At 36.5% G+C, this 18,597-nt stretch overlaps 1 protein-coding gene across 2 annotated transcripts in view; it reads left to right on the top strand.

Moving 5' to 3' along the window:
* LOC150096503 (nucleosome-remodeling factor subunit BPTF-like) overlaps positions 1–18,597 on the top strand; it is a 425,630-nt gene that overhangs the window by 307,720 nt on the left and 99,313 nt on the right. For both annotated transcript variants that reach the window (XM_090407800.1, XM_090407799.1), the window contains exons 17-19: positions 1,138–1,560; positions 5,517–5,730; positions 13,945–14,170. In XM_090407800.1, coding sequence (XP_090263926.1) covers positions 1,138–1,560; positions 5,517–5,730; positions 13,945–14,170 — 863 coding nt within the window. The remainder of the gene's footprint in view (positions 1–1,137; positions 1,561–5,516; positions 5,731–13,944; positions 14,171–18,597) is intronic.

Raw genomic sequence — 18,597 nt, 5'->3', positions numbered from 1 at the left:
TAATTTCTTGGTATCTTTAATTTATGGTATAACCAAGTGGAAAAAAATTCCAACAATAATAATGGAGTGTTGAGCATACACAGCAAGGCCATTGCCTGCACTGCAAGTAAAGGAACTATGGAAGCTTCATATAGAGGAGTTGGTATGATCTATAATCATGTTGCCGAAATACTTTAAGAACATGTCATAAAAGTCATCTTTAAACCATTCTCAGTCATTAGTGAGATCTCCAAATGATAACTGCCAATTTGAAAAATATCTGTTTCTAATAGAAAGCATACTACAAATTGCCACTTCCTGATTTTAACAGGTTCTTTTATATATCTAAAATAATGTATACATGAAATGAAAATATGTAATAAATTCAGAATTTGAGGGAGAAGAGATTTAAATCATAATCTTCTAGTAATAATTTTGATAAATGCTTACCACAGAAGTTACACACCTCATATTGACAATTATCAATTTTAATGTTGCAGTTGTGCAATTTGAGCATTCAATTTTTTTCTGCCCCACACATGAAGGATAGTAAATCTACAGCACATTTCTATTTGGATGAACTAAAAGATAATTAACACAGAAACCTGTCTAGAACTGCATAATATTTTTTTCAGCAGGGTAATGGTCTCACACTTGATGAAGAAAGTCATATACCACATAATCATCATCAAATTCCTCACATGTACCCTCAGGGGGATGTACAGGATATTATGATAGTACTACATGAAGAACTTACATCATTACTAACTTCTTATCAACAATTTTCCTCCAAATCAATCTGTTATCTGTCAAGACTCCAACATCCATGCAACAGTTAGTTTCAAACCTGCATTCTGTTGTTTGTCCTGTCCTGAAAATGCAGTAATTCTCAGTTTTTAGGTCTTATGAAAATCACTCTTAGTTACCTTTGTTGATTGAGAATGTTATACTACTATTTCTTCATATTTGTGAGCACAAGTTGATTCAAATAAAAATCAACCTTTGCAAATTTTTTTTTTATTTGCAAAGTAAAAGCTTATCAGTTCGCTTTTAACTAATAATGAAATGGCATTTCAGGAAGTCTGTTTGCTGTCTTGAAGCTTAAGTATTTTCAGCTTATTAAGTATATTTTATGTGGATTTTTTTTTTTTCTTTCAGTTCGGCCATTGGTCCAACCTGCAGTTCAGCAAATTCGATTGCAGACAGCAACTGTAACAATTCCAGGTCTTGGTACAGTAGTGACAGCACCTTTGGTGTCTGCTCCAGGCCCAGTTACTGTGACAGCAAATCAGTCTCAACCAGCAACCATTGCTGCAAGTAACAAATTAGCATCAGCTGTTTCTTTGCCTACTCAAGGATCAGGAACTGTAACCACAGCTGTTTCTACAGTTATAACTACACCAACAAAGGGAGTGACTGCAACAACAGAAAATAAATTAACTACTCCATTTAAAACATCAGTTCAGCAACCATCAAACTCATCTAAACTTGGAAAACCTGATGCAATACCATCAGCATCTGTGACTTCACCACCTAATTCCCCACAGCAGTTTGTGCTAACTCCAGCAATAACTCAGCAAAGTAAATACATTTATACCATATTTAAAAAATATTTTTATTAACATTAAAGAGGTTCGTTTATTTTATTAATGAACCTGTTTAATGTTCAACATTAATTGCATTCTTGTTAAGTATAAAGCACTTGAAATATAAGGAAAGTTACTTTTGTTATTTATATTCTGTGAGAGGTTCAGATATAAATAAATAAATCCACTAACTCCTTTTATTTCCTTAAAGGAACAGTACATGAACAACAGTGCATTAGCCTTAAGTTTTTGCAGGACTTGTGAGCAGCCAGTCTCCACCCTTAGCCATCACATAGAGCTAGCTGCCCAAGGTGACCAGTGATTTCCTTAGGCATCTGGGGAGGAGAATACAGACACATTTGCGGTGGGGCTCCTAAAAACTCCCTCAGAATGCTTGACTTAATACAGAGGAGAGCAATTAGATTGATCAATGACCCATATCCCCCCCCCCCCACACACACACACTGACATTTGGTCTCTGCAACTTGTGTATTCTATAAATATTTCCACGCAAATGTTCATCTGAAATAGCATCAACATCCTTTCACGGTACACCTTGAAACTCACAGAACAAGTTTCTTTTCATCCTCCTTCATTCCTGCCACTGCTGTACTTCAGAATAGTCTTTCCCTTGATGTACGAGGTGTGAAAATTTAATTCCCAGAATGGCAGCTTAGTATCGCTTGTGTGGTAATTTAGTTGAGGTCTTGTGAGTAATCATATTTGTACATGTTTTAACTAATGTGTGTAAACCTCAAGCCAATAGAGCTATTTGCTAGTTGGCTGTTGCAAAAACAATAGAGATCTGCATGTAAACTTTGCCATAAGGATGTGTAATCGAAATTTGGAGCAGCATGTTAACATCAAATTTTATGTGAAAATCGGCAAAACTGTTACTGAAACATTGGTAGTTGTTGAATGGAGCTATTGAAAGGCATATGGTGTGGATGCTCTGAAAAAGACAAGTGTCTTTGGTGGCATAAGAGATTCAGAGGTGGGCGAGAAGATGTGAACGACAATCCCAGAAGTGGGCAGCCAAAAACAAAAATGACGGATGCAAATGTGAACAGAGTGCGAGATTTGGTACGGTCTGACAGATGATTAGTTGTGCAATTAATGGCTGATGAATTGCAAATGAATCGAGAAACAGTGAGGGTAATTTTAACTGAAGAATTGGGTATGCGAAAGATTTCTGCAAAGTTTGTGCCTCGAATCTTGATGGATGAACAGAAGCAGCAGCAGCAGCTTCAAGTTGCGACTGATCTTTCTGCAAATAAGCACATGTTTCTGAAAGTAATTATGGGTGACAAAATCTGGTGCTTCCAGTATGATCCCGAAACAAAACACCAGCACATGCAGTGGAAAACCCAAGTTTGCCATGTCCGAAAAAAGTACTCGTGTCATGTTCACAGTTCAAGACCATGCTGGTATGCTTCTTTGATCAGAAGGGAATAGTCTACTATGAATTCATTGAACAAAGACAAACAGTCAGCCAACAGTGCTATTTAGAGGTGCTGAAAAGATTACAAGATTCTGTTCAGGGAAAAAGATCTGAATTGTGGTCTGACAAGTGGATCATCCATCAGGACAGTGTGCCAAGCCATAGTGTGTTCATCGTGAGAGAGTTTCTAGCCAAAAAATTGATTACCGAATTAGGTCATCTGCTTATTCACCCGACTTAGTTCTTTGTAATTTTTGGCTGTTTCCAAAATTAAAGACTGTGCTAAAAGGTCGAAGCTTATCTGCTATCTCTGATGTCCAGCATATGTTTCTTTATTACACAACTGTAGACTGCATAGATTGGAAATTTTTACTTCTTTCAAATATTTTTCTTTATCCTTTAAAATGGTGCAAGCTGTAGAAGTAGCAAGAGAAAATTTCTCAGAAATAGCTTTAACAGTGCTACCCACTTGATGGCTGGTAATAATTTTCTATTTTTTCTCTAACGTAATTGCTTTTCTTTGTTTCTTTTGCTCATATTCTGGTTTTGCACTGTTGCTTTTTTTGACATTGTTGGAAAAGTGAAAAGGTTATAGTTAAAAAGAAAACAAAATAAAAAATCATGTGTAATTGAAGAAAACTACGAATAATACACTCACGTCACCAAGGCTCGTTCTAACTGAACATTATGTCATACATACTGTGTAATTCCCCCGTACATGCCCCTAATTGCCTTCACCACACACAATTTAATATAAAAATTCCAATCCAAAAAATTTGTAAAGCGAGAACTACCTGTATACTTTTTCCAGCTATTCTAGTAAGCAATGTGGTCTTTTTGCATTGGATATTAGAAATAATCTGCCACATGAAAATATTCACAAACTTCCATGAGAGTGGTGGATTTGAATTTGTAGCTTGTAACTAGCAAAGGGGAGATGCCGTCCTGTTTGGAAACTGATTTTTTTTTTAATTTATGTGTACAGAAATAAAAGCAGATAGATGAGAATTCGGAGAATATGTATGTACAGATGGACACTAAACAATGTATATGCTTTATTATTATAATTATTATCCTCTCAAGGAGCAGGCTAGGGATTTTTTTCTGTTTTGTATTTATTTATTTATTTTTACATAATCTGGAAACCGTACTCTACAGACCTGCACATCAAGCTTTTCATGCTGCTTAAAACTTCCAGTAAGCAAGGTAGTAGTCTCACACTAGGCCATGAAATTCATCCAACTAAAGACAATCACAAGTATTCATGACCACAGCAGGATTCAGACAGTCTGTTTAGGAAGCAGATACGCCAACCACATGGTGCCAGAAAATGGTTATTCTTTTCCTTGTAATAACTGATTGGGTTTGGTTTAATTTAGATTTATGGCCAAAGCAACTCAGGCTATGAGGCCAGTGTATTATTATGTATGTTAATTGCATTGTTCTAATGCCTGGTTGGTCTGTTTTGAGGGACAGAAAACCTGAGTTTCTTGTTGAAAAAAAACCCGTTTACCTCCATATGAGACTGGCTAACTCACTTTCAGTTGAAAAGCCTCCATGTACTGGGCAAGATTCAAGCCCAGGTCTTTCCAACCAAAGAGTATCGTTGAAACTGCTGAGCTACAGAGGCTGGAATATTATTACTGAAAGTATTGTAATTGCTTGATTGGCCTTCACTTTATAGTTTGCGAGTAAAGATTTGGTTGATTTCAGATATTAGTAGATAAGCCATTTAAGTATTATTATTTGCAATTTTACATTGATTTACTTATGCAGTAACAGTAAACAAAGCACATTCTCTTCCCAAATATACCCTTGCCATTCTTTCAGAAGTGCATGAATTATTTTCTAATGGGCAAGTATATGTTATTATGTAGAGAACAGGAAGATGAAGAAAATTTGAATACTCTATGTAGAAATGATAGAAAAACAGAAATATCTATATGAGTTCTACCACATTTTAATCAATTTAATTTTTATTTAAATGTTTTTATTTTATGTTAGAATAAGACTAAAAATAAAAACAGATTAAGAATCTAGCAGTGCTATGTAGTTTTTGTAGGTGATATATAAAAAATCATCAATAATCCTAAAAATAAAGAGGAACTTATTGTATTCACAATAGGTTTAGGTCTGTGTTATCTACATGGTCTGTTATGTCTCCAAACTGTATATGTTCCCTAGAAAGTTTATCTTGTGAGCTTAAAAAACAGTATTTCTAGGAGGGAATATCCTGTAACCTTCATGAGACTGACTATCTCCATATGAGATGGGGGCTCAGTTAAAATTATCAAATAAAGGTTCTTTGCATTGGATGGAATTGGAACCTCCATGTCTTTCCAAACAGAGGATATTATCATAGCCTCCACCTAGCTATCGAAGCTCTATATTATCACTTGACATAAAATGAATATAATAAAACTATGATTTGTTTAGATATTGTTTCTGGAACTATTCCAATTAATGTTTATACAATATTTTTACTATGCTTCTTAAATATATTATTCTAGTTGTACGTCAAGCTTTGATGAATCAACAGACATCTCCAGAGATTCAGCAAAAGCTGCTTGCCCTTCAGCGTCATCATCAACAGCAAATGCAAAAGCAGTTGGAGGCAGAAGGCAAAGTTTCATCAAGTAAAATTATCAGTCAGTTTTGCTCTTCACCTTCAGACAAGGGAAAGATAAAGACCTTAACTCCAGAACAAAAGGAAGACAGTCAAAGGTTAGTATTTTGATACATTGTGCTAAAAATAAAAAAATAATAATAATATTCTGTAGTTTTACTCAATATGTATATTCACGTTTTATTTATCATATATATATATATATATCATCTTCCATATATAAATAAATACATCTGACATTTCCTTTGGTTAGGGCTTTGTCTATTATTCTGACTGATTGAGCCATGGAGGCTCCCTATATGAAATATATAATTTTTTTATATAAATATTTTGGAACAATTTGGAGATAAGTTCAAAGCTAATAATCATAATTGCCTGCTGGATTTCTGTTCAGAACCTAAATGAATCTTTAAGAACACCATGGCCCAACATAAAGATGTGCATGAATTCACATGGAGAGATCATACACACACACGAAAAAAGTGAAAGTCATATTGACCAGGGCTATACTTACACTTTTCCTAAGGTGGGTGCAGCCTGAGGCACTAGAATGCTCCAGGGGGCCCCCTCCCTTATTGTTGAGAGCAATGAAAATATCTTTCCTCTCTTGTGTGAAGTGCCAGCGTTCCATTAGAATATGACTAAGACGGGTGTTGCATTTCTCAGCCCTCAGTAAATAACACTGTGTAAGATGACTGTGATCATACAGAGCCTATCAAGAACAACTTCCTCTATTCAAAATCTTCAAATTCTGCAAAGGCTAGACTGCCATAATTTAATTTCAGTTTTAATTTAGCTGAACTTATCATAAGTCTCTCTGTTCTAAGATAACTGCCCTGGGATAAGAGTTTTTGTCTGATAATCTGTGTATGGTACAAGCAGATTGTGAATGTTTGAGAAACAAGCTGACCTCGCTGCAGTATCTGTAGCCTCGTAACACAAGCCAATAAAAGGTGCTGCTTCCATAACTGAGAGTAGGTGTTGAATTCAAACCAGATATCGCCATATCTTTAGACTTCTTATTGACTGGAGAAAACTTTGTGATTTATGATTTGTGCACCTTTGGAAGTGATGGAATGTAATGTATTTTAATGCAAGCTCTATCACATGTTCTGCTGTAAAGTTCTTGGTGGGATTTGTGCAGATATAATGGTGCCTTTAAAGATGGCAGATGATCCCACTAGGTGCTCCGATTTTGACTCTTCTGTTCACAAAATTGGAGTATTCAGTTCTATGAGCTTTGAACAGTTGCTGGTAGATAACAGCAAGCATGATATTTTTGGTAGACTGCTGAAAGAAAAGCAACTACATGCTACCATGTAAGATTGCCACGGTGGAAATGGATTTGGCAGCACCTGAACTATGTTGTCTTCCCCAATTTCTCAAAGAAGAGCTTTAATCTGAAGACCAAAGGGTTTTATGGCAGCCTGTTGAGTGTCAGTCTATAGAGATTTGCAAATTGTGGTTGAAAGATAGTTGGATACATGTGCTGCTCTAGCAGGGATTTTTATTTTAGTTATATATACCAGAGACAACAGTTGCCGTTGCAGTGACAAAGATGGTTCATTTGCCTCAAAGTAAAGACTAGGTAACATACAAAATGCTCCGATATTGCAGTTCTGATGACTTGATAGTGAATTGGGTTTATATGTTGAAGTTATAGATGTGGACCCCATAGTGAAGTTTTCATCTTATCAGTGTTCTGTAATTAAACCATCTATCAGCACTCCAGAAGGTGGAAGATAAGTTGCATAGAATATTCATTGCTTTATGGGACTTGTCCCATAACTGACGTACATGAGGGAGAAAAGTGAGATCTATCAAATATAAGTCCCGAAAACTTGGCTTGTGGTGCAACTAGAATTAGCGATTGTCCTAGTCAGAGATCTTGGTTTGGATGAAGACTATGCCTGTGGCAGAAATACATACAAACTGTCTTCTGCTGTGAAAATCTAAACCAATTTGAAGGTGCCTATTTTGAGAGATGGTTAATAACTTGTTGCAGTAGTCTTTCTGTGACTCTCATGAATAACAGAAGATGGTAAATTCAGCCACATACAGAGAATTACTTACTGTTAGTAGAAGTTGTTTTATTATCGAGGTGACTTTGATTGCAAAAAAGTGTGACATAGAACAGAACCTTGTGGGTCTCCCTCTTCTTGGCTATAGGGGATAAGATGACTATAGAGATGATATTAGATACGCAATTTTAGGAAGATGTCTTTAACGGATACTTCCAGCAGGACAAGATGATCAGTGGTTGAATGATATTTCTGGAGGCCAGATTGTATTCTGGAATAAAGATTGTTTCTCTCCAGAAATCATAAAAGACAAGAGTTAACCATTTTTTCCAGAATCTTGCATGAGCAGCTGGTCAGAGCAATTGGACAGTAGTTATTTGGGAATTCTGGATCCTTCCCCAGCTTAGGAAATGCAGTTATAATTGCCTTTTTGCCAGGTAACTGAAATATGCTTTCATGGAAAATTCTGTTATAAAGGTACAACAAATAATCCATTGCTGATGTTGACAAATGTTTTACCATTGCATAATGGATACTATCAGGTCCAATAGCAGTTGTATGACATTTAAGCAAAGCAGCTTTCAGTTCTACTTTGGTAAATGGCCTATTGTATTCTTCTGTGGCATTCGAAGCAAAATGGATTTGTTGTTTTACTGCTTTGCTATTTTGGGCAAAGAACTCATTGGAATAAGAAGATATTACTGATGTTTTTTGCAAAAGTCTCACCAGGTGTGTTGGCAATCGTTGCTAAAGCAGCTGTGCAACCATTGTGCTCAGGATAGAGAGCCAGTGGGTAGTATATCTGTCTTTCATTTTTCAGATTTTTTCCCATACTACTTTGCTGTTGGTAGATCTTGATATAGAAGAAGTAAATTGGAGCCAGGATTCCTTCTGGCTCTAGTGGCAGATGTATCTTGCTTGAGCCCATGTTCATTTGAAAGCATTTAAGATTATTGTTGTGGGGGACCTGCAGAAAATACCTCCAAGTTTTCTTCTGGGCTTCTTTAGTTGATAGTGCAATCATCATTCCACCATGGCTTAGGAAAACATGGGAAATGACCAGATGTTTTATTTTAGGAATTTCAGTTGTGGCTGCTGCTACAATATGTTCTGTTACATGCTTCACTACATCACTTATAGGAGATGAACTTACTGTTGCAGAATCAAAATCTGCTAATGAAGACAAAGTGGACCAGTCGGTATGCTCAGCTTTCCACTGTGATATCCATAACATAGTGCATGGGTGCCCATATAGAAAAGTGGATATTATGGAAAGTGATCACTCCCAAATAAGTTATTAGTTTCCTACTTAAACAGTGGGAAAAGGGAGAATGATCAGATGGTTAAGTCGATGGCAGTGAATGTTCAGGTAAGCATATAGAATGTGTTGCTTCCTGTGTTTAAGAGGGAGAGATTGTCGTTGTCGAGCATATGCTCAACAACTCCACCTCTAGTTTGTCCATCTTTACCCCCATAGAGTGTTATGCCCATTAAAATCCCCGAAAATAAGGGGGATGGTAACTGCAATATAACATCATCAAGATCATCTTGAGAAATACCTGCTGCAGAAAGGAGGTAGATACAGAATATTATTATTATATTTCCCTTTTCACCCAAAAGTTATAGCAACTGCTTCTCTGTTGGTGTTAATATAGTTTTTTTGGAAGGAGTTTATAGTTGCCCACAAGGATGGTGATTACTCCGTGGCCACCTTCATCCTCTGTCCTTATGAATAATGGTGACATTACAGAGTTCGTACTTCTGCCTGAGAGCCTTGATGTCATCCATGTTTTGTGGAACCATGACAGTTCCATTGTAGGAAGGATGTTTCCATTATTTCTTTTTTGGTGGTACCATTTGGCTTCCTGTGCTGAGTGATTTTGTTTTCATTAGTCTTGGATATTTTTCTTTTTGGGGAATTGTGGACAGCCAGTATCATCATTTCTTCTTCTTCTGGAAAAACACCCAAGATGTTGTCAAACTGTACACCATCAAGGACACACTTTGCATTATAATTGTTTTATCTTCCTGAGGGGGGGTGGGGGGCAGAGGCATCCATGCTATCTGTTGATGAGCCATCTAATACAGGGTCTGGAGGCATATCTTTGATCCTCAGTGGTGCACGTTCCAGTATTTTTTTAATAAGAGGATTTTCATGTAGTGGGATTTTTTTTAGGCATATCTTTAGGAGTGAATCCATAATGATTTCTCTCTTTTATTCACTCAAAACAGATGACAAGCAAGTCATATCTCTAAGGGATGTTGTAGTTGTGAGAAGGCGTAAATGACATCCTTGTCAATGTCCCAACTGACACTTTCTTTACTATTGCTTTCTCGGTGTAAGACAGTTTAGTAGCTGTTGTTGCTACTGCTGTGGTATACTGCCTCTTCATCTCCTGGTGATACATTGCTCTGTTTTTAACTTTTGTGTCTCCTTTTGACTGTCCTTCCACCTTTTGCATGCTCAGGAGTATGCTGAGTGGTCTCCCTCACAGTTAGAGCATTTTGGTGTTTTGCTCTTACAGTATACTTTCATGTTCTGAATAGCCACACCAGGCACAAATGGCTGAGCCATGACGGGCAGTTTGAGAATGACCATATTTCTGGATTTAAAGCACTGTAAGCGGTTTCAAAGTTTTGTGTGGTGTGATTGACTGTCTCCAATAGATGTTGCATGGAGTAATTTTTCTGATTGTACTACTGTAGCTGCTTCAATAAGGATATTTTCTGAATGCAGTTTCTTTATAACTTTTGGAGAACCTACCAAACCTTCCAAACCCTTCTGGATGAAGAAGGGTGACAATTTTCCAATTGGACATTCACCTGCTAAATATATTAATAAGAACAGTGCCATATTTATTGCAACTTGTAATGTTTTTTGGTTCTTCCTTTGGTTCTCTGTAGATGATAATATAGTTTCAAAATTTTGTCAAGGCTTGTTGAAGTCTCCTGATAAACGAGAGGATGAAGAAATATTCATTCTCAGAAGGTTTTTAGTTTGCCACCAGAGCTCCCCACCCACCATGGAGGTTGGGTGGGAAGCTCTGGTGCTGGTCTTCCACTCATGGCAACTGTGGAATTAGTTTCCTATTAACCTGCTTACAATGTGTTATAAATAATAAATGTAGTAAAAAGGCTGTAAATGTACTGTACTGTACATATACAGTACAGTGCACTCCTGTACTGATCTCAAAACTCAAGCTTGGCATACATCGCAGAACTTTCTGCTTTTCCTCACATTTTATGTGAATCCCACCCATAAAAGGCTACCAGCCTACAGTACATTAGTATTAGTACCATGGATGGACTGAGTTAAATATTTGGGAAATCCTGTTCTAGAGACAAAAAGGTGGGAATATTTGAAGACTCCCTTAAGAAAGGTGATGGTGGTTGCATTACAATGTTTTGAAATAATATATCTGCCATTCTTCACTTGTGAGTTGAAGACAGCTCTATAAATTTTCTGCTATGAAAACATTCTCACATGCTTGTTTCCCTTACCTTTACCTCTGATTATACCAAGATTGTCAAGACATGATTGGTTTCTCTTCTTGAGCTCACTTCAGCAAAACATATGTACGGACTCTTCAGACTCCGAAAAATTTGTCGTCCTCTTTTTACACTTCATACTTGTAAAGCTGCTAATCCAACATGAATCTCAAATCTATCTTACTTTGGAAAATTGCTCTCGCTCTCACATTTGGGATGGTGCACCAAAAAAAAAAAAAAATTTAATAAAAATTCATTGTTATCCAGAAGAGGACAATCCATTTAACTGATGACTCTTCTTTCTTACAGGGTAACTCCACTTGTTTTCCCACAGACATTCTGTTTCTTCCTTGTCTTTTCTATTTATAGGTTTTCATGAGTGATTTTTCTTGTTCTGATGAAATGGCTTACATCAGATCCTCTATATTCTGCTAAGACTGTAAAAATGCATGCATCTGATAGTCAGCATCCATTCACAGTCCAACTAGTGAATCGACTTCTCATTCAGTCTAGCTCTGTGCTCTGAAACAGCCTTCTGACACAGTGTTTCTAATTATACTCAAAGCTTTTTTTTTATAAACAACTTAACACACAAACAACATACAAGGAAACACACAAAAGCACTGAGGTGATATAGGTTTAGTGACATCTTCTGCCAGGTGTGTGTTATATATAATATGTTGGAAAGGTGAAGAAGACGGCATGCTTTTGTTGATCAGCATATTTTCATTAACTAATGAAATGTCAACACTCTTGAACTGGTTGTCATTCTTATTTTTTTTATGGTCATCAGGAAATATGGTTATAATTCACGGAGCCAATGTTTAAGAGAACAAAAAATGACAAGACTATAATTAAAATATAAAAAATTAAATATACGAGGGTGGTCAAAAAAGTTCTCAGCCTAACAATGCAAAAACAATTTATAATTTCAAAATTATGTTTATTTTTCAACATAATCTCCCTTAAGACTAACACATTTATTCCAGCGATGCTCCAGCACCAACCAGTGGAGCAAGCTACCAACACTCCTATCTCAGTATTATACATATCTGCAAGGAGGTGTGTTTTGCATTATGGGAGATACTGAGATAGGAGTGTTGGTACCTTGCTCCATCTTTGCAAGGAGTCGCCCGGTGTTGTACCACTTTACCCCAGTCCTGAAGATACTTTCAGGTGCAAACTTTGTTTGCACACACTTGGATAAAGGATTAAACTAAATTTATTTTAAGAGTACACCTAAATATTTAGGTGTTACCCTAGATAGAACACTCACTTTGATAGAACACCTAGTGAAAGTAGCTCAGAAAATAAAACTCGTAATAACATAATTCAGAAGCTGGCTGGTTCAACTTGGGATGCAGATACTGAAACCTTACATCTATCAGCTTTGGCTTTGGTTCATTCAATTGCAGAGTAATACTCCCAAGTTTGGCTCAACACTGTTCATACTTCTAAGGTGGATGCCCAATTTAATCAAACAGTGAGAATAATAACAGAAACTATAAGATCTACACTAAATTATGGGCTCTCTGTCATCAGTAACCACACCTCCTAACTTATGCAGAAAAGCAGCTCTTGCTAGATTATGGACAAATTCAATCAACAGTGTTAACCTACCTATCCACAAAGACATACAAAATCCTCCTATAAGGAGACTAAAATCAAGAAATCCTTGTTGGAGAACAGCAAAGGAATTAATATGTGAATCTTTCAACTTGATGGAAAGATGAATGCCACCACCACTATAACAATCCCAGATTAAGCTATATCGGATCCTACATCTAAAACTACCTGGATTCGGACAGCCTTAAACTGCATTAGAACTGGTCATGGCAGATGTAAACACCATCTGCATAAAGGGAAATAGACCGGCTCTGCTGCTTGTGATAGCTGCAGTCACAAGCAGCAGAATTTCTTGTGATAGCAATTGCTATAGCAATATAGCAAAAAAGGTGGTGGTCTCACACTAAGTGATGGAATTCATCTTCCTCCTACCTATATATATATATACTAGGGGGACTCTGGCCCCCTACGGCACCCAGTCCCCGTGTTCCAGATTGATAGGCTGGTTCTCCTTGAATTCTGATGACACGAATTTCAAAGACTCAACACTCGGGGACTACCCTGAGTGTTGAGTCTTCAGGGGGAAGAGCCCCCCCCCCCCCCCCAGAGTTCTGGACTGGTATGCTGGTTCTTGAATTCTGATGACTCGAATTTTGAATATTCGAAGGGGAGTTTCATCCCCTTGGCACCTACAGTGTCAGCCCCCCCCCCACCACCACCACCACGATTTCTGGACTGGTAGGCTGGTTCTCCTTGAAATCTGATGACTCGAATTTTGAAAACTCGAAAGGGGGTTCTGGCACTCAGGGTAACCCCTGAGTTTCAAATAACTTGACACAAAAACGTTACATAAAAAGGCTTATCATTTTATATATATAGGGTAGATAGATATATATATATATTTAAAATATGTATATTTATTTTATTTTATTATATATATATTTAAAAAAAATATATATATATATATATATATTGACCAGGTCATAAAAATTTGCCTACCTAATGTTATGCAATCCAGTGAGTTCCTGTCATGCATGAGCATGTTAAATACCCAATGCCACTTTGAAAAAGAATTAGTTTATAATGGGTGAAATTTGGGTAAGAATTATGAGTTGGAAGTTATTTAATTGTTTAGATATTATAAATTATGCTCTTATTCATACTATTTTGCATCAATTTTTATAACTTAAATTTTTTGAAATGTAAATGTTTGGTTCGATCCTTTTTGATTCTTAGGTTAGCTGTAACTCAACAAATTTTAAAGGGTATTGTTGATAAAATAGAAAGGGAAGAACGTAATAATCAGCGGAAACAGAAACAAAAAGAAAGTGCCGAAGAACGTAGAGTTCGTGCCAATGCAAATAAACTGCACACATTGTTATATAGGCATACAGAGTTTCTTAGAAGGGATATCATGAAAAAGAGAGCTCTGATGGAAAAAGAACTTCAAATAGAAATTCAGGTAACTTTTCTGTTTTTATAGGAAGTTAATTCTTTATTAATCTGGGAATGGATATCCTGGCTTACACAAAATTTTACTTTTTAAATTTTTGAAGGAAAACTTGTGAAAACTTAATGTTTTCAAGTCTAGACAGTACATCAGAAAAAAGTATCCAGAAGTTACATGGGATTTGAAACCCCAGCCTTTTTCTAGATGGACACCATGCTTGTGACAGTTGTTTGGTTCAGATGGTAAATTTAATTTTAAAAAAAATTAGAATCTCCTCTCCCTTCTGTCTCTTACTCTCTTAGTTATTCTTTCAGTGATGATTCTCTCAATAATCAGTGATTTAATTGTTGTTAAATGGGGGGGGAGGAGCAGTCATCTGTCTCAGTACACTGTTACATAAATGATATGTGCCATTGAGTTGGGAACAGCTATGTTTGAATCCTGACAATAATATAAGGAACATGTTCAGTTGAAACTAAGCTAGCTGATTCTCGTGTAGAGGAGGAAATGTTTTTCCTCCCAGAAACTTTGTTTTTCTCTAATCTCTGTAGAAAGACAAACCAACCAGCAAAAACGCAATTGGTAAACATATTCGAATTAATGCCTAATTATGGCATTCATTCTAAATAAAACTTTTAAAATAAAATAGTTTTTAAATCATATTGCCACTTTATGAATCAGGACACTGGTGAACCTAACAAAACTGCTACCAGTGCTCTTGTTTTTATTCTCTTATGCATTTGGCCTTCATACCTTTATGTTTTGAATATGTCCTTAGATTACACTGATGCATTTGTGTGTAGAATTCCATTACATTCATGCATTCAGTAAAGCCATTTATACATTTGAAAGGCAATTAAAAATCCACTTTCTGCTTATAGGCTATTTTGTCTTTTATGGATTTATTAAGATTTTATTCTTAAGCTTAATAGCAGTAAGAACAGCTCATATTTGAGTTAATTAAATTGGTTTGTGTCAGTTAAATTGATTTATTGATATGAGAATGAATTTATTTAGCTTAAAAATAAACACAATTATGGCAAATACCATTACTTTGTACTTAAGATATCTGCTATTTAGCGATATCAGATTATCTTACATTACAAAATAAAGATATATTGTTACAAAGACCATATATTTACAACGTACTTAAGCTCTTACAAATTGCCTACCGGTTTCGCTAGTAACTGACCAGCTTTCTCAAGGCTTGCATAGTAGTACAAAAAAGAGGTAAATGCAAAAAAAGGTTTCAAAATACAAAGAACCGTTAGTACCTGTTAGGTAGCTAGGGTGACACGTTCGCGTGACATAACTACGCAGCATCATGAACACGCGTTACATGCAAATACGTAATATGATTATTTGTGTACTGTAGCTCTGTTGAACTGAGGGAGTTGATTAGATTTTTCCAGGTATCGTTCAGAATGGCCCTTGATTTCTGTTTAGGTTACTTCCCGTACGTAGTACAACTGCCGCTTCTTTAAATACTCGATGTCTGTAATCCTCGTCTACGTAGGGCATGGAGCTGTTATTCCAGTCTATAGTGTGGTTCGAAGTTGAAAAGTGATGTGCCAATCCTGAGGTGATCGTTCTGTTGTGATTAACATCGCCTATATGTTCTTTCTGTCTTATTTCCAGGCTTCTCGAAGTCTGTCCGATGTAGGAAAGACCACACGTGCATGGAATATTATACACACCTGGATATTTATAAAATGGCACACTGTCTTTAGGAGATCTTAGGACCTGTCTTATGCTATTTGTTGGTTTAAATACAACCCTGATGTTATGTGTCTTTAACAATCTTGCAATTTTTGTTGAAGTTGAACCTATAAAGGGGATGACTGCTGTTGAGATATGCTGAGGGACTGTTCTTTCTTGTTGGTTATCTATGTATAGAAATTTGTTGATGATGTGTCTTGGATAACCATTTTGTGATAGAGTTGTAGCTATTTGAGACAGTTCTGTTTGAACTTCTTCCTCATCAGAGATAAATTTTCTAGCTCGATTTCTTAGCATGTGGATGATGCTGTGTTTCTGTGACCTATGATGGTTAGAAGAGTAATGTAGATATCTTCCCATGTCGGTTGGTTTTTTGTAAATCGACAGTTTGATGCTGTTTCCTTGTCTTTTTACTAGTAAGTCCAAGAAGTGTAGCTGTTCGTTATTTTCTACTTCTAGAGTAAATTTTATTTTATTGTGGAGTGCATTGATTCTGTTAACAAACAGATGTAGGCTTTCTAAGTTGTCTTTCCATATGATGAAGATGTCATCCACATATCTCCACCATATAGAAGGTTTAGGAGTAATGCTGGTGAATATTTCATCTTCAAATTTCTCCATGAAAAGGTCTGCACATGGTGGCGATAGAGGGCTGCCCATGGCTAGGCCTTCTAACTGTTTGTATATCTTGTTGTTAACTTTGAAAAAAATTGATTGTAGGCAATGCTCAAACATCTTTGTGATATCTGCAGGAAAGATATCTTTGATAATGTTCATTACTTCTTCTACTGGTACATTCGTGAACAAGGACACTACATCTAGGCTGGCCATTATGTCTGTTTGTGTAATTTTTATGTTTTTTAGTTTGTCCACAAAGTGTTGAGAATTTTTTAAGTAGGACTCTGTTTGTCTAATTTTTCCTTTAAGTAAATTCGCTAGGTGCTTAGCCAATAGGTACGTTGGGGATGACCTGCCATCCACAATCGGACGAAGTGGCACTTCTTCTTTATGCACTTTAGGCGCCCCGTACGGTCTAGGAGTGATGGGATGTGAGAATTTAAGTTTTCGTTTTAATTCTTCAGGCCAAGTATTCATGTTACGGATCAGGAAGTTTGTCTCATTGTGGTTCTTCATTGTAGGATCTCTGGTGAGGATTTTGTACATGGAACTATCAGATAGTAAGTCGTTTAACTTCTTCATGTAGTCTTTGGAGTTAAGGATAACGCTGGCATGCCCCTTGTCTGCTTTCATAATTATTATTTCTTTGTTCTTCCTTAAGTCCCCAATAGCTTTCCTCTCATATGGAGTGGTATTCAGTTGTGTTTGTTTTGCTGTTGCTAGGATGATAGTGCTTTTGAATCTAATGTCGTTGGCTACACCTTGTGGTAGTGGGTAGAGACTTTTTTCAATTCCACACATAAAGTCCATTTTTGGGATGTAATTAGGAGTGATAGAAAAGTTAAAACCTTTTTTAGAATCTCCGATTCATGTTTCGAAAGGCAGTGATTCGAAACATGAATCACTGCCTTTCGGTTGAAGATCACTTTGTTAACTGGGAGGCCATTGTATGTCTGGTATTTTTTCTTGTACAGTTCATTAAATTTTCTAATTGTTTGGCTTTATTGAATTAGAACAGAGCTACGAGAAAACTTTCCAGTTCAATAAAGCCAAACAAATTAGAAAATTTAATGAACTCTACAAGAAAAAATACCAGACATACAATGGCCTCCCAGTTAACAAAGTGGTCTTCAACCTGTCGAATCACTGCCTTTCGAAACATGAATCGGAGATTCTAAAAAAAGGTTTTAACTTTTCTATCACTCCTAATTACATCCCAAAAATGGACTTTATGTGTGGAATTGAAAAAAGTCTACCCACTACCACAAGGTGTAGCCAACGACATTAGATTCAAAAGCACTATCATCCTAGCAACAGCAAAACAAACACAACTGAATACCACTCCATATGATAGGAAAGTTATTGGGGACTTAAGGAAGAACAAAGAAATAATAATTATGAAAGCAGACAAGGGGCATGCCAGCGTTATCCTTAACTCCAAAGACTACATGAAGAAGTTAAACGACTTACTATCTGATAGTTCCATGCACAAAATCCTCACCAGAGATCCTACAATGAAGAACCACAATGAGACAAACTTCCTGATCCGTAACATGAATACTTGGCCTGAAGAATTAAAACGAAAACTTAAATTCTCACATCCCATCACTCCTAGACCGTACGGGGCGCCTAAAGTGCATAAAGAAGAAGTGCCACTTCGTCCGATTGTGGATGGCAGGTCATCCCCAACGTACCTATTGGCTAAGCACCTAGCGAATTTACTTAAAGGAAAAATTAGACAAACAGAGTCCTACTTAAAAAATTCTCAACACTTTGTGGACAAACTAAAAAACATAAAAATTACACAAACAGACATAATGGCCAGCCTAGATGTAGTGTCCTTGTTCACGAATGTACCAGTAGAAGAAGTAATGAACATTATCAAAGATATCTTTCCTGCAGATATCACAAAGATGTTTGAGCATTGCCTACAATCAATTTTTTTCAAAGTTAACAACAAGATATACAAACAATTAGAAGGCCTAGCCATGGGCAGCCCTCTATCGCCACCATATGCAGACCTTTTCATGGAGAAATTTGAAGATGAAATATTCACCAGCATTACTCCTAAACCTTCTATATGGTGGAGATATGTGGATGAC

Source organism: Typopeltis vanoorti, chromosome 18 (genome assembly GCF_054136105.1).
Source record: "Typopeltis vanoorti isolate ZY-2024b chromosome 18, IOZ_Tvanoo_1.0, whole genome shotgun sequence".
In the NCBI taxonomy this organism is placed as follows: Eukaryota; Metazoa; Arthropoda; class Arachnida; order Uropygi; family Thelyphonidae; genus Typopeltis; species Typopeltis vanoorti.
Note: the sequence above shows the minus strand (reverse complement) of the source record. Positions and strands in the feature narration are given on the sequence as shown.